This window comes from Mytilus galloprovincialis, chromosome 4 (genome assembly GCF_965363235.1).
Source record: "Mytilus galloprovincialis chromosome 4, xbMytGall1.hap1.1, whole genome shotgun sequence".
Taxonomy (NCBI): domain Eukaryota; kingdom Metazoa; phylum Mollusca; class Bivalvia; order Mytilida; family Mytilidae; genus Mytilus; species Mytilus galloprovincialis.
Window position 1 is genome coordinate 98777376 of NC_134841.1, and position 22898 is coordinate 98800273.

The window sequence follows — 22898 nt, forward strand, 5'->3', positions numbered from 1 at the left end:
ATTATTATACAAACAAATATGGATATGACCTTAGATCTGCTCCAAAAAATATTCTGACTTCAAGCAACAATCACTTTTTAATTGTGACATTTTTTTTTTCATATCAATGTTTACAGGAACTGTGTGATTTTACATACTGGCAGAAAAATCTTCATGCATTTGAAACATATATATCTTACATTTAGTTTCCCCTCATAATCTTCTATTGAAATAGCCCAGAAAATGATAAATATGACAAAGTTTTCTTTTCCTTCCTAAAGGCTAACGTACAAGTCATTTGTTTAAAAGCTGTTAATGATTCGACTTTCGATAGATGAATGGATGTTTAATCACAGATGATTACCCTGTACATCCTTTCTAAGACAAGGACTCGTTACGACCAGAGAGACATACTGAGCAGGATTTCTTAATGTGTTGACACAAAACTTAATAGTTCATAGGGAGACATGTACCTGGACTCATTATTCTGTCTACAAGCTTACTGTCTTTGTTCTTATCACAAAAGTTCTGTTTGCTTTGTGAAGAAGTAGCAAATACCAATTTAAAAGTCTTCAGCTAACCTTAATTCGAATGTAAATAATACTTCAAATTTATTAATTTAAGAGGATGGATCATGAATGAGGGTTAGAAACATTATATATGTTATCTGCAATTGAGAAGCATTGATGTTCAAACTACTGTATACCAAATATCAATGGGTACTCATCATCATTTAGATCATATGAGAAAATTTATCATTAGGTACTAACTATGCCTATTTTGCATTTACCCCTACCCCATCTCCCACAGTCCTGTTAACATGGCTATGCCAAAAAATGAATTAATACATCTAAACATTCCAATAGGTGTTTTAACAAACTTACTTGTATATCTTCTATACAGCTCTCTACTGTCAACTCAAATATTTCATTCATACCAGGTAAGGCTATACACCTTTGGGCAACAGGTCTGGCCTGTATATACTCTACACAAATCTTTCTGGCCATTGTTAAAGTTATACCAGTTTTGGTAGGCCATGAGAGTTCCTGTAGTAAAGTTTATACATTATAAATATCTAGCCATGCTTTTTTTTCAAATCATTTTATAAAACCTAAAATGAACTTAATGCCCACTTGCACATAGCCTTTTTATCATTGATATGCTACATATTTCTCAGGGCTATTACAGTTTTTCATGTCTTCAACTCTTTAAAGATTTCATTTACAAGAGGGTATTCATATCTATAATTGCAAAACTTTTAAAAAAAAAATTCCTTTATGAAAATTGACGCTTAAAAGACCAAAGTAAATTACTATTAACAAAAAAATCCAGAAGGCATCCCATTACAGGAGCTCTTTCATAAAACAGTTAGGCTAGTCACATGAGAGATCATTAGATTATCTATGTGGCGTTAAATCAATATAAAACAGTCACTTACCCCTTGTTCATAGTTAATATCGAACTCAAAATTAATGATATTTGCCGTAGAAATACACCTAGCCACTGGTGACTCTGCCTTCTCTATCAACTTGGCAGTGACATCCTTCCTTCCTGCAGGACAAGTTATAGTTCATACAATGTCTGACAAGTTATAGTTCATACAATGTCTGACAAGTTATATTTCATACAATGTCTGACAAGTTATATTTCAGACATTCAAGTTAAATTTCATACAATGTCTGACAAGTTATATTTCATACAATGTCTGACAAGTTATAGTTCATACAATGTCTGACAAGTTATAGTTCATACAATGTCTGACAAGTTATAGTTCATACAATGTCTGACAAGTTATAGTTCATACAATGTCTGACAAGTTATATTTCATACAATGTCTGACAAGTTATATTTCAGACATTCAAGTTAAATTTCATACAATGTCTGACAAGTTATAGTTCATACAATGTCTGACAAGTTATATTTCATACAATGTCTGACAAGTTATATTTCATACAATGTCATAATGCTAAGTTAACTAAGCTAGTGCAAGTTTCAATACTATCCAATATAAATAATTTGAACTGATTTCCTAGTAGGGTTAACCTAACTGATAATTAAAATGTGAATCACTTTATGTTCTAAAATATATTCTTAGAAGTGACAATTACTTAACATAACTGAACTCTTGAATAACATATGTAGAATATAAACATGGGTAAATAGAAAGTATTAATGGAACAATTCTAGATTTCTTATATGAATTAAAAGTTGAAAAAATAACATAAAGGAGACCAGTTTTAAAAAAAGGGCATGTAAATATTCATATATAATACCTTTCTTCTTGTAGGATTTCTTTTTCCTCTTTTCGATTTCTTTACATTCCTGATAATCTAGTCCTACAGCACATTCGTTAGTCTCGTCTTCCATACAGTTACAGTACATACCAATATCTACAGTCTTAGCCTTGGTTGGACAGTAACCATTGAATAAACTTTCTGATGCTGGTACTCTAAAATATTTATCATATAAGTAAAACTGGTACTCTAAAATAGTTAGCAATATATGTAAAACTGGTACTCTAAAATAATATCAGAAAGACTTCTTGCACTAAACATTACTGTCTATTATGATTAAGTTGATGAGTCACTACGTCATTGATTTTGAATCAAAATATTCATTTTAATCCTATTGATATTTCAGTAGTTGAATACTCACAACTTCAATAGGAATCATAGTATAAATAATAACAATAATGTGTCCATAGTACATGGATGCCCAACTTGTACTGTCATTTCATATGTTCAGAGGAATGTGAAATTGGCCTGCAAATTAGAGAGATCATATCATAGGGAACATGTGTACGGTGACCTATAGTTGTTAATTTCTGTGTCAATTTGGTCTCTTGTGGACAGTTGTCTCATTGACAATCATACCACATCTTCTTTTTTTATAAGTTTCAAGTTGATTGGACTTAAACTTCATCAAAAACTACCTTGACCAAAAAATTTAACCTGAAGTGGGACAAATGGACAAAAGAAGGATGCATAGACCAAAAAAACATGCCCCTCTACTATTGTAGGTGTGGCATAAAAACATAATGCCTGTCTTCTTTTGTAGGTGGGGCATAAAACATAGAATTGTCAATAAGAGTCCTACCTCCAATCTCTGGAGAACCCTTTAGGTTGTTTCTCGTTACTACCATAGATCTCACCACTTCTTAGTGTTAGGTCATTAGTTTTATCATCGTCAAATACACCACACAAACCTACAAACATAAACAATACACCATATAAACTTACATATATATAAACTTTTATGACATTTTTTAGTGTCAATATTATTTATTCCTACCAGCAAAAACTGTACAACCTTTTTTCAATAGCCAGATTAATTTAATCAATTCATCAAATGAAACTCTGAAACAGTGACTGATTTTACGCATACTGTGGATTCCTTATTATTCGTTGGATACCAATTTTTGTGGGTTTCATGGATACAGGTGAACCACGAAATCAAATGTTCAACGAATAACATAGTTTCAATAGGTTTTGTATGTAGAGATTGTCAAAACCACAAAATCAAATATCTGCGAATATGCAGGTTTGTAGCAATCCTCTAAAATTGATACCCACGAAAATAAATGAATCTACAGTAAACAAAATGTACATGTACAAGGATTTCATTGAAATTCTCTTTAAATATTACAAACTCAGAGAAAATGTATGATATCTATTCTATTTTTAATGAATTGTTTATTAGCCTTTACGAATACATGTACAATTTCAACTAAGATGTCAATCAGGACAAAAATAGATTTTTATAAAACAGAACCATTAATTTGATTGACCTAGCTAGATATTATTGCTTATAATGTCAGTATCAAAAACAAACAAGAATGTGTCCCAAGTACACAGATACCCCATCCGCACTATCATTTTCTATGTTCAGTGGACTGTGAAAATGGGGTAAAATCTCTAATTTGGCATTAAATTGAGAAAGATCATATCATAAAGAACATGTGTACTAAGTTTCAAGTCGACTGGGCTTCAACTTCATCAAAAACTACCTCGACTAAATAAAGGCAACAGCAGTATACCGCTGTTCAAACTCATAAATCCATGGACAAAAAACAAAACCGGGGCAACAAACCAAAACCGAGGGAAACGCATAAATTTAAGAGGAGAACAACACCACAATGTAACTAACACACACAGAAACGGACCAAGCATCAGACAAAATCCCACGAGAATAACAAATACAACATCAAAACCAAACACATGAATTTGGGATAGACAAGTACCGTGACACGTCTTATCGCAATGTCAATTTACACTCAAAACTAACCAAAAACTTTAACCTGAAGTGGGACAGACGAATGGACGAACGGACAAAAACAAACAGATGGAGGGACAAATGGATGCAGACCAGAAAACATAATGCCCAAAAATGTGGCATGTGTTCTCATTCTATATGTAGTCATACCTTCGGTCATTCCAAAATCTGATGAGGAGGCTTTCATTTGTACATTTATAAATTGACTTGTTCTCTTCTTTCCTTTCTTCACCTTTATATAAGCTCCAGTTGGTAGGTAAATCTGAAAATATATTCTTAAATATAGCAAAAGAAATACAAGAGGTGTTATAAATCTTAACACAAAATGTAGGCAGGAATTTTGAAAGAAACTAAGACAAAAAGTACAACTCAAGGTTGAATTGGAAATGTTTTAAATTGCCTAAAATTACACACCATATATCCAATAAGCAAAAGGATGCTTCAATTTTTTTTATTAATTTAATGACACATTCAGGTCTTTTATCTATTTAAAAATAAAAATAACTACATCAAAGTCTGCTAAAAAATAAATGAAGTTAACCAAAACTAGTTAAACACTTTCTAGGCCACTTTGATTTTTTTAGAGAAAGGTAAAGCTTGACCTTTTTGTTAATTTGAAATATAAAAACCTCTTACTAAAGTCATGGAGGTACAAAAAATATGATACAATTTCCTGTATCCATGATTTTCCTACCTTGTAAGTTTTGCCTCCCCCTATTCTCTCCACAATAGTTCCTTCCGTAAGCTCACCATTCAGGAACATTTTTACATCAAGCTTCTTAGATTTCTTCTTCCCTTTTTTAGTATACTCTTTATTTTTAGCTTGTTCGCACATGTCAATTAAGATGACATCATCACCAGACTGGACAGCTACAGCACAATTACATGAAGCTTTTCCGTTGCAATTTAAGAAGAATACATGGACCTGTAATGTTCAAAGATAAAAAAAATCTATTTATTTTTTAATTAAACGGAATATATAACTTTATGACTTTTTCATTAAGAGAAAATACTCCTGTAATAATAAGATTAAAACAACCTTTGGGACACATTTATAAGCATTTGAAACCACACATTTACAAGTATCTAAGACAAGAAACCAGTTTCAGAAGTGTTGTCCCTTTTTTTGAATGACTGATGTATCAATTAAATCTACTCCACATCTTTTTTAAAGATTTGCAATAATTGTAACTGTATTGTGTATGCATTTCATATTGAAAGTGGCTGTCTTCTAAATGATACTGTTGAGATATCGACCTTTTTCTATATAAGGAAATGCCTGTAACAAGTCAGGAATATGACAGTTGTTTTCCATTTGTTTGATGTGTTTGACCTTTGACTTTGCCATTTGGGACTTTCAGTTATGAGTTTTCCTTTGACTTTTATGTCATAAATAGCTTTATATTCTGTTATTCATGACAAGAGAAGCTCAACTATCATATTGATAAAACTATCAATGAAAACACTAGTAACATCATTTCACCAGGTTTTAACCTAGCTATTAAAATATTGTAGATAACCTTCCTCATTTATTATTTTAAAACTAAGAGGTAAATACTGTCAGAGTTCAAAACTCCTGGAATTTAAGGGTGACTTTTTCATTTACTTGGTTTTCATGGGATAAAAAAAAATCTTTACTACGTATTTCTTCAAGTTTAATGTGAACACTAGATACCATGTAGTGTGTGGTTACAATCTTGCTGTTATAGAAATTCTAATCAAAATCTGAAACTGAGTTATACAAACTTACAGCATATGGCAAAGTCTTGTGTCTGTACAGAACAAATTCTCCCTCATAGAAGTTGTTGTATTTCCTGTAGAAAAATAACAATCATACAGCTATTTTACTTATTAACTTATAAGAAATGAAAGTATATTTAAAATATAATTAAGAGATAAACTCAGTGATGAATAACATCAACCTTGCATGTTTTTACCAATTTCTATGCATCTGGTCATTTCTACAGTTGAATTCAAGAGCTACTACAAAATTTTTATGATAAACCCCACATCAATACCTCTATAGTTCTCAGTTGAAAATGCTTAATAGAGATTACTCTAATTGGTGATTCAAATAATGAAGAAAAAAAACACGTTAGTTTTACATGGTTTAATTTTTACCGATTTAGACTTCTGAAATAATAAATTGCATATTCTTTTTTTGCGGGTACTCATTTTTGTACATTAAGTCAAAAAAAATATTTTATTTTATTATACTGCTAAAATCTGCATACAAGCCTAATAGAAAATGTGTACTTTATTTAAAATCTGAATTTGTGACCCACCTATACCCAAACAACACAGAATCATACTAATATGAAGCAATATATACTATACTTTTTCCTCAGTTATGAAAAACAATTAAATCAATGCTGCACATATATAATTTGTTTCATGGTTATATAAAACCATTTAATGTTCATAAACAATTCAATGCTTACAGTTTATCAAATGTAGTCATGTGAGGGTCGTTTATTGACTTGCATGTGGCTGTCTTATCTCGATCTTTTACTTCAAGCTGAAATTCAAAACAATAATACATGTATGTTTCATATAATTTTAATGCGGTTAATTTAAAAAAATCTAGCAAACATCACTAATAAGCTTTGACAAGTTCTAGAATAACCTACATTTAGGTTACTGCATTGAAGACCCATTGGTGGCCTTCGGCTGTTGTCTGCTCTTTGGTCAGGTTGTTGTCTCTTTGACACATTCCCCATTTCCATTTTCAATTTAATATATACTTATGTGATTTTATTTTCATTGAAGATTTTTTTTTACAACTTTACATGACAGGTGCCACATGTGCAGGAATGATTTACCTTTTCAGAGCACCTCAGACCATCCTGGTTTTCTGTGTAGCGTTTTTTTGTTGTTTTTTGGGGGGAAGGGGGAGGGAGGTTTGGTAGACTGTTGTTTTTCTGGTCATTATTTTTCTTTCTGTTCATGATATTTGTCTGTTTTTCTTTTTGTCTACATTTTGGTATTCTTTATTGTATACATGTTTACCTCAACGATTCCCAGTTTAGATGTGTATGCTGCTATTCCTGATCTATAGATGAACAGGGTAACTTCAATATCTCTCTTCTGGTTTTTATCCTTTAAGGAATCAATGGATGCTTTAACAGGTATCATAACAACTTCTCTCCAATTATCTTTGGTGATTCTATATTCACAAGGATGTTTAGAGTCTTCACTTGCATCCCACACACCAAATACAGCCTGGACTATCTCAACTTTGGTTTTTGGACATTTCTTTTCCTTGTTTGCTCGTAGTAGTTTTGTGGTGATTAGGACATCACAGTATTTTTTCCTATCATCAGGGAGACAGAACATATAGGGAGGAACTGTGGCAGTGATTTCTACATTACCGGGTATCATTCCTTCATAAACAGTCAATTCAGTTGTCTTCAGCTGGAGAATTATAAAAATATCTGTAACTCATGACATTCAAAGAAATATAAGTGAAATATATATATTATTATTAACTGTGATATTTTATAACCTTGACTTTGTCCATGAATGACTTGAAAGGCAATATAGATTGATCATGGGATTTTATTGACAAAAAAAAATGTGATTTTGTGATGGACATCCCTGTTAGGGGTATCAGTTGTCTCCTCCTAATATCATCAAGTTTTGGATGACGAATGCATCAACACCGTTTCATTTTTTATATATAAGCTGATAGATAAATTATCAAAATACTGCCATTCAAAAAGGAATCGGACCAATAATTATGGTTTAACACAAAGTGTTCGTTCTACAAAAGTACCTAGTAGTTATCCTAATCAGGCTTTTTTCTTTTATAAAACAAAAAGAAAATTATTTGACTTGTTTTACATTTGTCATTTTGAGACCTTTTGTAGCTGACAATGCAGTACAAGTTTTACTCATTGTTGAAGGGTGTACAGTGATCTATAGTTGTCAACTTTTTTGTGATTTGGTCTACTGCAGAGTTTGTTTCATTGACATTCATACCACATCTTCTTATTTTTATACTCCCTCCTATCAGTCCACACAGGGAGAGATCAGAAAAATCATACCACATCTTCTTATTTCTGTACTCCCTCCTATCAGTCAACACAGGGAGAGATCAGAAAAATCATACCACATCTTCTTATTTCTATACTCCCTCCTATCAGTCCACAAAGGGAGAGATCAGAAAAATCATACCACATCTTCTTATTTTTATACTCCCTCCTATCAGTCCACACAGGGAGAGATCAGAAAAATCATACCACATCTTCTTATTTTTATACTCCCTCCTATCAGTCCACACAGGGAGAGATCAGAAAAATCATACCACATCTTCTTATTTTTATACTCCCTCCTATCAGTCCACACAGGGAGAGATCAGAAAAATAACTTTTTATTCTATATATACCTTTATATCTGCTGTAATAACATTACTCTCTCTCCAAGGGGAACAATCCTCATTAGCTCTGCAGGCCATTATTGAACATGACAACTGAAAATTTACAAGATTATAAATTTTAGCTTCTAACTATCAATAATAGTAGTACTCAAATATATGTATTAATGCAAGAACTATAAGGGAAAGAGATTCACTTTTATAAATAAAATAGTCACAATTAGAGTAATAATTTGGGTTATCTTAATCACAAACCATTTTTCCTATTATCAGAAGTTCAAGATTATAAATACATATCATTATCTCATATACAAAATGTTTTTTTGAAAGTACAAAACTTTGTCAACACATGTATTACACCATTCAGATATTTACTCATTTATAACATGTTAAGTCAGTTTTAAATAGTAAGTCTTATTTCTTAACATCATAGTTTTTCTTAAGAAATGTGAAGTTAATGTCTTACCAAGATATCAAACATAATAAACACATAATGTCAATTAAAGAACAAGAATGTGTCCCCAGTACACAGTTGTCCCATCTGCACTCATATTTTTATGTTCAGTGGACCGTGAAAATGGTGGAAAATCTCTAAGTAGGCATTACAATTAGAAAGGTCATATCATATAGTGAACATATGTACCAAGTTTCAAGTTGATTGTACTTCAATTTCATCAAAAACAACCTCCATCAAAAACTTTAACCTGAAGTGGGAGAGACAGATGGACGGACAGACGGACGCACAGACAGACGGACGCAAAGACCAAAAAACATAATTCCCATAAATGGGGCATAAAAATAAGTCCAAAATATGATTAAATAAAATCATGTTCAATTGTGACTTAACCTAATTACCTTATCTTTAAATTCTAGCTTTTGAATGTCATCCTCTTCCAATTCATGCATGTAAACATCTTCAGGGAGGAACATATGTTTTAAGGAATTATCATTTATTGACCATTGAACTTTGTACAATAGTTCGTCTTCTTCTAACTTTTCAAATTTACATCTGAAGACATTAGCTGTGCCATTAGTATTCTCCTCTATAGTCATCACTGGTCTTACTTTAATTTCTGGTGATTCTATAGTAAAGAATAGGAAAATATTAAAAACATATCTTATACATGTAGTAAAGAATATAAAAAGAAGATGTGGTATGATTGCCAATGAGACAACTCTCCACAAGAGACTAAGTGACACAGAAATTAACAAGTATAGGTCAAGGTACAGCCTTCAACATAAGTTCTATTAAGTTCTGATACCATAAATTTTATTTTGAGACTCATTTTTTTAAGAATGTTCAATGAAGCCACTCTATTCAACATTATAGTCCACAACTTTAACATAAACATGATAAAACATTAAAAGATTTTCTAATATACTAACCAACTGTAACATCCAGGTCTTTAACTATATCTTTGGTGCCTTCAGCTATATCCCATCCATCTATAACCATCCAACAATACACACCAACACCGATAGGTCTTCCGAGGTAAAATTTACCCGACAGTGACGCTGTTATCCTTCTAAAGTACTCCTTGGTTTGGGCAACCCTGAATCCATCAAAGTACAAAGAAAGTCCTCCTTGAACACTCCATGAGAACTCTATATTGACAAATGTATTAAGGTACTTTTTGAATGGTACATAAACAGTCCAAATCTTTGTTTTGGTGCTTACTGTAAGATAGAGCCTCTTTCTGGAATACCACATGGAGAGTCCATACTTGCCACTTTCATCACCTCCACTGGAGAAAATATACATCTTTTCTTTTAATTCTAACAACTTCAAGTTGAATTTGACAGACAAGCCATATTTACATTTTTCTAAATTGAATATACAGTCATTGGTCTGATCACCAAGGTCAACAAAATCACCAATTCCATTGAGTTCTAATGCTTGGCCTCCTGTTGGTCCTTCTACTAATCTAGGGGTACCAGATAGAGTAAAGTTGTAGGTCCTTGTGATCAAAATGTTGAGGATGATTTGTATAAACGTATACCTTCTCACAATAATATCAGTGCCTACAAAAATGGAAAGGAAAAATTAGTACATCATTTAAGAATATAAACCTGTAACTGTTCTGATACCCCTTCAGTTCTTGAATACTGCAACATTTCTTTTTGGGCTGGAAAATTATGTGACTATTTAACATAAAAACATTGTTGGCAACTAGATGTCTTGTGTTTTTGAGTTATTTAGTGGCTTTTCAGTGTTTTATACCCCACATCCCTTTTATTTATATTGGTACTATATTTTGTCACTGCATGTTGAAATCCCTGAGAAGTAAACAATCTATTTCAATGGTATAATACTACACTCCTTGTGAGACCATAACAATTCAACCTTATATCATAAACAAGTTGGTAAAAGCATTCTTGAGTTATTGTACGAAAACTGGAAAATACCCCTTTTTATAATGAATAAAACCCCATAACTCGGAAATGTAAAATCTAAAATTTATGAAAAGCAAAAGGGAGCTCACGTCAATAGATATAAATAGTCCACTAAAGTCTTATGCAAATTGGTTAAAGAGTTTTTGAGTTAATGTCCGACATGTTGACAACAGACAGACAGACAACAGTATACCATAATGCGTCCTGTAAACGGGTGTATAAAAAGGATTTGTTCAGATGCTCATTTTTGTGTTGTGTGTTCAATTTTCAAATTGTTTGAAAATAATTGTTAATAAATATAAAATGTATACCTTACCATGTTTGATATACTGACCTCATTCAGTTTAGATGTTTTATAGCTTCTTAAAATTCTCCACTTTTACACTTTGTACTTACTTGATATAATAGACCATGATATCTTAGAAGTTCCTGGGATACAGACAGAGCTGGCATTGTTAGGGTCTACAAATCCTGCTGCATAACATACATCGTTTACAACACACACATCAGTCTGAAAAACAAAAATCAAATAGTACCATGCTTAATTCTCACACTAAACAAACTTGTATACAAGTCACAATTAAAATAATTAAACAACATCAACATTTTTAAATTGTTGACTTCTTCTTGTGCTGATTATGCATAAAATATTTACCAGTATTTCATTTATTGTAAAATTTGCTTACGAAAGGTACTAATATTCCAGAGTTAATAGACTACTATTAAAAGTATGTTTTAGGTAAGAGTATTCTAGTAAATGTATCATATGTTTTAGATTTTTTTTTTTTCCTTTGAGTTTGACTACACTTTCTAAATATATGTTCATTTCATGTTTATTGCACTTTTCAAGAGATAATAACAAACAAATGACGAAAAATAGCAATAAAAGTTGTTTCATTTATCGGATTTTATTTTGTACAGAAATTTGTTTTTTAACATATTAATTCATGCTTTAGGATAAGTACATATATAGAGGACTTACCCTGAGTGTACAGCCATTTCCCCCACAGACATTACATAGTGAATCATACTTGATGAACAGGAGTGAATTGTCTACGTTTGTACCATCGTTACTGACTGATAGCTGGTATATACCCAGGCCTGGGAGTCCACAGACAACAGAATTCTTGTTCACAAACAATGCTAAAGAAGTGCTTGTTGTTCCCTGAAACACATGATAGAAAATAAGATGTGTATGAAGACAAAATGGATTTAGGTCAACAAATCATGACTTCATAAAATTTCACAAATTTATTAACTTTCTTCTTCATATATTAAAAAAGTCAAGAAATTATTAAATGATTAAAATCCAAATGCCCTATGTGTTTTTTTCTGACATTACATTTGTAAACAGATGGAAAAAAGAATAATCAGAATCTCAACCTCATTTGAGGCTGGGGTATATATATATATAAACATGAGGCATCCAAGTATCATACTAAGCTAAACAGTACAGACTATAGCAAGAAATAATAAATTTACATAGATTGGCTGGTCTAAAGTTACTCACATCTGATGTTTTTCTGAAGTGGCATGTGAGTGTATCCAGATCCACAAAGTTAATACCCTTGACAATGACATTCTCACACGATTCTGCCTGAACGTCACACAATGTGGTAGACAGGAAGTATAAATTAGGTTTGTCGGTCACTGATATATCACATTCATCGCCTTGGAAACCATTGTTACATACACATACACCTAGAAGTAGAGATACAAATCTTTGAATGCCATGAACCCACAAAATAGTATATCCAGACTGCCGAAAGAAGGATAATTATGTGAGGTCTTTTTTACAGGATTTCAAGGCTTCAAATTTTCAATGGGGTATTATTAATACAAAACTAAATAAAATCTTGCATTGAAAGTCCAGTAAAAATATAAAATATACTGTTAGTATTTAATTAATACTAAAAACTGGTGAAAGCTATTTTTTAATCAAATATGACTGGCCTGGGATGTAGTCTTTATTTTTGGTTCATTGTGATCCTATAAATTCAGAGATTATTGCAACATTTCTATTAATGTGAATAACGTAACTGTCTGAATATCTCATATTATGATATCTTAAACATATATCTGTAAGATGATTTTCCCAAAATCACAATAATTAATATTGTATTTTTGCTCATTCTTCAAAAGTCGCAACAATAAATGCTCACATTAATTTCTGAATTTACAGTCAGTTAGTTCATACCTTGATCACAAACTCCATTTCCTGAACAATCACCAGGACAAAGTTGTTCAAATAAATCTGGTAGTTCAAACACTCCATTGATTTGTATATATAAACTGATATTATATGACAGCTGTATAGAACATTGTTCATCTACCGTCTGGACTAATTCCTGCTTCCAATCCATATTATCTGTCAACTGAAATTAAATCAAATGGAAATCTTAGCAGTTCAAAATAGACTGATCTCAGAAATCTAATTGTCTAATGGTTTTATTACTAATTGCTATAAGGATTTATTTTTACAATTGTGACTGGAATGGAGAGTTGTCTCATTGGCACTCATACCTCATCTTCTTATATTTATAATTGTATTATTTTCTTTATGAACAGTGAAACTATACAAGCATAACTGAAAATTTTATAATGATAATATGGATTCTGGGATAGAAATTCAATTCAAATTGTTTTTCTATAAAATTATAAAACCTTTTTCTATTTTATACCATAAGACGATTGAAGCCCATTTACATAAATATGAGCAAATAATCTCATCAATATATTGTTATCATCATCGCTTTGCAGGTTATGGTTGCCTTGTTCTAATCTGTCCATAACAACTATCTTGATAGTGTGGCTTCATTATCATCCTAAGGATACCAGTCTTTGTGGATTCATTATCATACTTAGGATACCAGTCTTTGTGGCTTCATTATCATCCTTAGGATACCAGTCTTTGTGGATTCATTATCATCCTAAGGATACCAGTCTTTGTGGATTCATTATCATCCTTAGGATACCAGTCTTTGTGGATTCATTATCATCCTAAGGATACCAGTCTTTGTGGATTCATTATCATCCTTAGGATACCAGTCTTTGTGGATTCATTATCATCCTTAGGATACCAGTCTTTGTGGATTCATTATCATCCTAAGGATACCAGTCTTTGTGGATTCATTATCATCCTTAGGATACCATTCTTTGTGGATACATTATCATCCATAGGATACCAGTCTTTGTGGCTTCATTATCATCCTTAGGATACCAGTCTTTGTGGATTCATTATCATCCTTAGGATACCAGTCTTTGTGGATCTATTATCATCCATAGGATACCAGTCTTTGTGGATTCATTATCATCCCTAGGATACCAGTCTTTGTGGATACATTATCATCCTTAGGATACCAGTCTTTGTGGATTCATTATCATCCTTAGGATACCATTCTTTGTGGATACATTATCATCAATAGGATACCAGTCTTTGTGGATTCATTATCATCCTTAGGATACCAGTCTTTGTGGATTCATAATCCTCCTTCGGATACCAGTCTTTGTGGATTCATTATCATCCTTAGGATACCAGTCTTTGTGGATTCATTATCATCCTTAGGATACCAGTCTTTGTGGATTCATTATCATCCTTAGGATACCAGTCTTTGTGGATTCATTATCATCCTTAGGATACCAGTCTTTGTGGATTCATTATCATCCCTAGGATACCAGTCTTTGTGGATTCATTATCATCCTTCGGATACCAGTCTTTGTGGATTCATTATCATCCTTCGGATACCAGTCTTTGTGGATTCATTATCATCCTCCGGATACCAGTCTTTGTGGATTCATTATCATCCTTAGGATACCAGTCTTTGTGAATTCATTATCATCCTTAGGATATCAGTCTTTGTGGATCTATTATCATCCTTAGGATACCAGTCTTTGTGGATCCATTATCATCCTTAGGATACCAGTCTTTGTGGATTCATTATCATCCTTAGATTACCAGTCTTTGTGGATTCATTATCATCCTTAGGATACCAGTCTTTGTGGATTCATTATCATCCTTAGGATACCAGTCTTTGTGGATCTATTATCATCCTTAGGATACCAGTCTTTGTGGATTCATTATCATCCTTAGGATACCAGTCTTTGTGGATTCATTATCATCCATAGGATACCAGTCTTTGTGGATTCATTATCATCCTTAGGATACCAGTCTTTGTGGATACATTATCATCCTTAGGATACCATTCTTTGTGGATACATTATCATCCATAGGATACCAGTCTTTGTGGATTCATTATCATCCCTAGGATACCAGTCTTTGTGGATTCATTATCATCCTTAGGATACCAGTCTTTGTGGATTCATAATCCTCCTTCGGATACCAGTCTTTGTGGATTCATTATCATCCTTAGGATACCAGTCTTTGTGGATTCATTATCATCCTTAGGATACCAGTCTTTGTGGATCTATTATCATCCTTAGGATACCAGTCTTTGTGGATTCATTATCATCCTTAGGATACCAGTCTTTGTGGATCTATTATCATCCTTAGGATACCAGTCTTTGTGGATTCATTATTATCCTTAGGATACCAGTCTTTGTGGATTGCATAGGTGACAGTGAATCATGAATTTAAATGTTCTATGAAGTACAAATTTACTATAAGCTTGTATGTCTAAGCTGAAGCTCTCTCCTAGGTGTGAGATTTTTTTCACTGTGTTGAATACCAGTTGGTGGCCTTCAGCTGTATCTGATCTTTGGTTGGGCTGTTGTCTCTTTGACACATTCCCTATTTCCGTTCTCAATTTTATTTTAGATCTTTTCTAACCAAGAAATCAAATGTCCACAAAAACGCAATTTTTCCTCAATCCACAAAATTGGTACCCACAAAAAAACTGAATCCACATAACTTAATCCTCTAATGTGTACCTGAATATCTTCCATACATCCCTCCACATCTTCATCCACATCTATACCAGGTAAGGCAGCACAGCTGTCAAACCTACTGCCTGTTATCATCTCTACACAATAATCTAATGCTTACCTCAATATCTTCCATACATCCCTCCACATCTTCATCCACATCTATACCAGGTAAGGCAGCACAGCTGTCAAACCTACTGCCTGTTATCATCTCTACACAATAATCTAATGCTTACCTGAATATCTTCCATACATCCCTCCACATCTTCATCCACATCTATACCAGGTAAGGCAGCACAGCTGTCAAACCTACTGCCTGTTATCATCTCTACACAATAATCTAATGCTTACCTGAATATCTTCCATACATCCCTCCACATCTTCATCCACATCTATACCAGGTAAGGCAGCACAGCTGTCAAACCTACTGCCTGTTATCATCTCTACACAATAATCTAATGCTTACCTGAATATCTTCCATACATCCCTCCACATCTTCATCCACATCTATACCAGGTAAGGCAGCACAGCTGTCAAACCTACTGCCTGTTATCATCTCTACACAATAATCTAATGCTTACCTGAATATCTTCCATACATCCCTCCACATCTTCATCCACATCTATACCAGGTAAGGCAGCACAGCTGTCAAACCTACTGCCTGTTATCATCTCTACACAGAGTGCTCTAGCTGCCTCAGCTGTTATACCATTAGGTGTAGGCCAGGAAACTTCCTGTAATGCAATAAGCATGAAAGATTTCTTCATTAGTCTTAGATTAAGACAATAACTATCATACACACTAATTTCATTAGCTAATAGGTAAAATTTTCGATTTTTATCCTTTTTTTTTGGCAAAAGTAATTAATAACACATATAACTATTATTATTTTTTTCTTTCTTTTAATCCCTTCACTATTAATATTTTTGGTTATAAGATACTGGTAGATTTACTTTCTTGATTATACAATCTTTTGTATTAGATGTCATTGGGCATTTTTAAGCTCTACAAATATTGGAGATTTTACTTGTCAAAGGAGGAAAAGATCCCTAACATTAATAGTTACGCAATCAATACACCAACATAAAAATTCTACAACAAAAGATTTGCAGTTTGTACAAAATATATGTCTATACTTACAGCTTGTACCCATTGGATGTTAAATTCAAATTGAATTCTAATTTCCTGTAGATAACACTTGGTGGCTTTATATACATTGTTAATGAGCAATTCGGCTGTCATATCCTTCCCTGAAAATTTATATAACAGTGTTACATGTGTATTGTTGAAATGATAATGCAATGTGAAATTTGCATTGCTCTTTAATTATACCCTTGTTCAAGATACACATTTTCAGCAAACAGGCAGTAAAATATTAAATGAAACAATTCACAGGGTATGGTAAACCAGATCAAGCTTTGTGCCATTTATAAAGCTATTGACTGATTTTATTAAGTTGAAATGTAGATCTATAAAAGTAGATATATATAGAAAATAGACTAATTAAGTTCATATCTAAATTGTGAAAAAAAAACTTAAAACAATTCCTACTTCATTCTATCACAAATATTTGTGAAAGTAACTTTCATAAAATGATAATGCATACCTCTCCTCTTCCCTTTCTTGTTTTTCAAAGGCGGAGAACAGTCAGTGTAATAATTGTTTGGACCACAGTTATCTCCCATTCCTGTCTGACATTGGCAATATGTTGTTGTGGATTCATCCTCCACATCATCTGGGCAATAACCATCAAACAGAGAATCCATTCCCATTTCATGTACTCTAAAATAAATACAACATTCATCCTAACAAACTGGTTAGAACCTTTCTATCAACAATAAATAATTGTAATACAGGACCACTTCAAGCACTATTGTCTATAAATTGGGGTTTGTTTTATAGAGGAAGCCAGAGCTCTGAGAGCAAACAATGGACATTCAACAAAAATACTGTCGATATAGTCAATTGATACTGGAGTGGAATGCACCTGCTACATTAAATATCAAAGAGCTTTAAATGTATCGAATAGATAGAGTGGTTGGCGCATGTTCGCCATGGACAATAAATCACAGTTTTTCTATTTTTTTTCTTATTTTTTTCTGTAAAATTTGTGTGCCTTTGCCTAGTACTTGCCTAAATAGATAGTAAAGGCTTTTTGTAATCTTCAAACGGTTGATATTCCTCTTTACCCCATTTCCAAGGTTTTTTGCACTTATAAAGGAATATGCAGGTGTTGTTAAACATTTTTTGGATATTATGCAAGATTTATATGGCAATCATGCGCAGTATTAAAGAAAATATTTGTGATTGATTGATTGATTGTTGGTTGCTTACGCCATATATTTGTGAGAAAAATCGTATAGGAAAGATCTTTCAACTTTATTCATTTAATTACAAACATTCGTTTTTATAATATACCAAGATAATGTGGATGGTCATATCATACATTGAGGCGAAAAAGTGTCCCCATGGTACACAAACAACTTGATTTCCTCTTGAGTTCGCTTTCATTTTTAGAACAATTAACCAATGTTTTCAAGATAATTCCTTTATCAAACAGTTTTTTCATATAGTAAAATTTCTGAAACCTACATAAAAAGTTCCAAATATTTGAATGTAGGTCAGATATTAGTGGAAATGAAAGAAATTATTCATGGAATATGGGTCACGCACTCTACCCTTTATATCACTAGAATATTATGACATCTACATAAACAAATCTTATTTACATAGTGTGTAGACTCTGGCTATTTGTGCTGAACATATTGCATAGACATCTGTCCATTATTGAAGATATCATAGTTGTGTCTTTTTAAATTAAAGGTATGTAGTAACAATTTTTTTTACAAAGTTTGGAGAACTAAATTTGATTTCTATATACATAGTCAATCATATTAATAAATATATAAGCTATTTACCTCCAACTTCGTGAGAATTCAATAGGCTGTTTAGTTTTTCCCGTATAAAGTGTTCCATCAGACATCATCATGTCGTTGTCCTTGTCTCCGTCAAAATTACCACAAAGACCTAAATATATGTTAATGGAAATTTGATTTATCAAATTTTAGTTTAACACAACACAATGTATTTTCTATCAAAGAGTTAGAAATCTCAGTGAATCTGTTTTTAGGTATATGCAGGTCAATTTAATTTTATATTATATTAGCAATTACTAGCTACTAGAGGGGGTATGTGTATTGCTGACCTAATTATAAAAGTAACAAGCAGACCTATAATTCTATCATAAATTTTTTATGAAGATTCTAAATATCTGACAAAAATAAGATCAGGGAACATCATTTAGCAAGAACCATAACTCTAATTTTACCTTCCACATTATTGGCATCAGCTGGTGAGGCTTTGATCTTGACCATATGGATGAATTCTGGTGTTTTTCCTTTTCCTTGTGTGATTATAACAACAGCACCATGAGGGAGGTGGACCTGTAAAATGATCAATGATTTTTAAATTGACGAAAAAAATGTGTATAAATGTAATTATGGATTTTAACCTTTGGTTAGATCAATCAAAATAACAAATTAAAAAGACATGCCACTTTTTGGTCTAATATATTATGATCATCAGTATAGAACGGTAGAAACCAACTTTGATGTATAGTATAACAATTTAGTAATTTTGTCAAGGTTCATTCAGTTCAAATCTGGTCTACAACATTTATCGTTTGTTGTAAGAAATTGTAAAATTGAAGGTTTGCTTTAGAAACACCTATAATCATTCCAAATAACAATAAGAAAAGTTAATCCTGAAGTCCTACCTTGTATTTTTTCCCTCCACCATGTCTAAATATTTTAGTTCCTGGTGTCAGTTCTCCGTTCAGGATAAGTCTGATATCTATTGGTGTATCTTTTTTTGAAGAAGCTGATGCTCCACACTTATCAAATACAATGACATCATCTCCCACACGAATAGCTGCAGCACAATTACATGAGGCCTTACCATTACAGTTTCTGTAAAATGTTCTCACCTATATAAAATAATAGGGGAAAATGAAATTGAAAAATATCATACCAACAAAACACCCTATTACAATGCTTTATAATTCAATCTAGTTATAATCTATTATAATTGAACCAAAGGTGCAGATCCAGGATTTTGATACTTGTAAAAAGTCTATGCATATAAAAAGCTCCATAAGGGGACCAGTAAAATATCAGGATTTTTATTTTACTGTTAATTTTATTTTACCGAAAAAAAAAAATAAAAAAAAAATACCATAAATGTTTGATACAATACATTACAACAAGTCTTATTTATGACCTGATGGTTAATAAAAATAAATACAGCAATATTCACGAGTAAATAGTCCCAAAAGATTTAGTTCTAAAATAGATCTTACCTCATAAGGAAGGACTTTGTGTTTGTAGAATATAAATTCTCCTTCCAAATAGTTATTGTACTTCCTGAAAAAAAGATGAAAAAGATTTAAGATTTAAGATTTGTCTAATCAACAGAAATTTATATAGGATATAAAAAAGTATTAAAAATGTCTACAATATTGACCTGTAGATACTTGTTTGTCAAACAATATTAACATCATTCAAAACTTGTTACAATAGACAACTTTCCAGTTTGATGCAATTCCATCAAAAACTCTGGTTTTAGTGAACATCATTCACGCTTTAAGGGTCGTCGTCACTTTCGTTCCAATGTTGAGAGAGTGGTTGGAAAACTATAAAGCTATATTGCACGAATTATTTGACAAATTGAATTCTCATAATTGTCTTTCAGCACAGCTGTCATTAGGGAATTGTGATTAAGTATTATGGATTAGCCATAAGGTGTATAGTGCAGGGATACAGGTGATCCCCTCTATCTGGTAAATGACGTCATAAAGGTGTGCATAATTGACAAGTTTTCAGTGACGGACAAACTCGAAAGTGGTCTATTGTCCAATAATTGCAATAACTTATGTACGCAATATGTCTGAATTTACAGTACTTGACAGATTTTTCAAATGATTACATATGAGCATCTTTGACAGATTTACTGATATTCATCAATCATCTGATGATTTCACAAGAGTGATACTACTCACCATTAGTCGATTTCAGTCATATGAGGATTATTGATATATTGACATTAAACTACAGATGTGGTTCATAAGTGTTTTTTGTTTCTTGATTTTTTTATTTAGATTAGACCGTTGGTTTTCCCATATGAATGGTTCAAGTTAAGTGGTTTTATACTAGTCATTTTTGGGGCTGCTTATAGCTTGCTGTTCAGTGTGAGCCAATGTTCCATGTTGAAGACCGTACTTTGACATATAATGGTTTAATTTTACAAATTGTGACATGGATGGAGAGTTGTCTCATTGGCACTCATACCACATCTTCTTATATCTATTATACTCACCATTTATCAAATGATTTCATATGAGGGTCATTGACGGATCTACAGATAGCATTCTTATCTCCATCTTCAATGTTCACCTTCAAATGTACAAAATAGAACAAGTTAAAAATTCACGTTCATCCTTCTTCTAAAAAAATCCAATACTAATTCTGGTCCTGTGCCTTGACATATAATTTTCATAGATTATTTTAGCATTGCCTTTCATGAAAAACACATTTTAAAGAGATTTTTTTTAAAGAAAGAAAATGACAAATCATATTTGCAAGAAGCTCAAACTTCTTGCTCATCTACTTATATGTATTTAAAACTCGGTATGTAAATCATGAATAGACATGACTTTAGCAGACAAATTTACAGACCCGCAATGGAATGGTGTTGAGGATGAAATGAAAGTGTACTGTACAAACTTCCACACAATTAGTGTATAAAATTAATGAATGCAGTTACCTACCTTGACACTACTGTATGTGTAATTATAGGTGACTGTAGTTCCACAGAAAGTAGAAATTCCAACATCTAAATGTCGAGAAACATCTCCATCGTAAACTATATCAGTTGTGGCCATCACAGGTACAGATAGTTCATCTTCCCACATATTAACAGTGATCAATCCTCCACAGAAAGCAGTATCTCCAGCATTTACATTGCTACAATGGAGGTTGTCAGTAACATCAAAAACTATAAATAGCATCTCTAAATGTTGTACATGTAGTGACATTATTTATTTTTTTTAGTGCTAATTTAGTTTCCCTATCATGATGTATTATACATATGCATTACAAAATAACCTCTGTATAAATAGCAAGTTATAATAAATCTGTTGACAATATCTGCATTATTGGTATTTTTACAGTTAGGGTTTTTTGCTTGGGAATGAAATGTCAACATTTTCCATTTAATTAATGTTATATTTCTTTTACTCTTTCCGTGTCATTTGGTCTCTTGAAGAGAGTTGTCTCATTGGCACTCATACCATATCTTCTTATTTTTATAAAAACTAAATTTAAGAATTTAAGATGGCAAATAAATATAAATTCCATTTAATTTCTATTTTAGTTGTCATGTCATTGATAGGTAATTGTTTTTTTTTTAGTTTTATATATCTATTTTGTTGGTATGTTTTTTTTCTTCAATAAAACAATGTAGTCAGGTTGTGCTCTTACCTGTACATGACAGCAGCCTGCCAATGTGTATTGCCATTTGTACATAATTCTTCCACTTCCTGGAATCGAGTAGTGACCTTGACATAACAAGTGCTGTTAACTCCCCTATCTTCAGGAGCACAGAATAGTGATGGGGGTACCATGGCCTTGATTTTAACCTGGCCTGGCTCTCCACCTTCTCTGATGTTTATCATTTCTGTCATAACCTGGATAGATAAAATATAATAGTGAATGTTAAATATACCATAATGATTATTATGTCTAAGGTTAAAATGGCCTTCAAAACACTTAAAACAATCAATTTAATTGAACTCAATTGTTTTTGACCAGTATCTGGTAATCAATTATAATAATTATAATAATGTGTTATCAATACAACTAGGCCTTTAGCAAATGAGAGAGTGATTGTGTAAAGTAAAAACAAACCATGTACTGGTACATGTAATATGTAAAAGACTTTG

At 32.2% G+C, this 22898-nt stretch overlaps 1 protein-coding gene across 1 annotated transcript in view; it reads right to left on the reverse strand.

Moving 5' to 3' along the window:
- LOC143073574 (uncharacterized) overlaps window positions 1-22898 on the reverse strand; it is a 114860-nt gene that overhangs the window by 59516 nt on the left and 32446 nt on the right. The window contains exons 47-72 of the mRNA XM_076249212.1: window positions 22438-22643; window positions 21726-21921; window positions 21275-21351; window positions 20259-20322; window positions 19677-19886; window positions 19230-19344; window positions 18820-18928; window positions 17508-17683; window positions 17042-17151; window positions 16483-16635; window positions 13218-13395; window positions 12531-12721; window positions 12003-12185; window positions 11417-11531; window positions 10013-10648; window positions 9482-9708; window positions 8639-8722; window positions 7261-7665; window positions 6693-6769; window positions 6002-6065; window positions 4946-5176; window positions 4402-4513; window positions 3076-3184; window positions 2253-2428; window positions 1418-1530; window positions 864-1025 (exon numbers count right to left, since the gene is read on the reverse strand). Of these exons, the coding sequence (XP_076105327.1) occupies window positions 864-1025; window positions 1418-1530; window positions 2253-2428; window positions 3076-3184; window positions 4402-4513; window positions 4946-5176; window positions 6002-6065; window positions 6693-6769; window positions 7261-7665; window positions 8639-8722; window positions 9482-9708; window positions 10013-10648; window positions 11417-11531; window positions 12003-12185; window positions 12531-12721; window positions 13218-13395; window positions 16483-16635; window positions 17042-17151; window positions 17508-17683; window positions 18820-18928; window positions 19230-19344; window positions 19677-19886; window positions 20259-20322; window positions 21275-21351; window positions 21726-21921; window positions 22438-22643 (4479 nt within the window). The remainder of the gene's footprint in view (window positions 1-863; window positions 1026-1417; window positions 1531-2252; window positions 2429-3075; window positions 3185-4401; window positions 4514-4945; window positions 5177-6001; window positions 6066-6692; window positions 6770-7260; window positions 7666-8638; window positions 8723-9481; window positions 9709-10012; window positions 10649-11416; window positions 11532-12002; window positions 12186-12530; window positions 12722-13217; window positions 13396-16482; window positions 16636-17041; window positions 17152-17507; window positions 17684-18819; window positions 18929-19229; window positions 19345-19676; window positions 19887-20258; window positions 20323-21274; window positions 21352-21725; window positions 21922-22437; window positions 22644-22898) is intronic.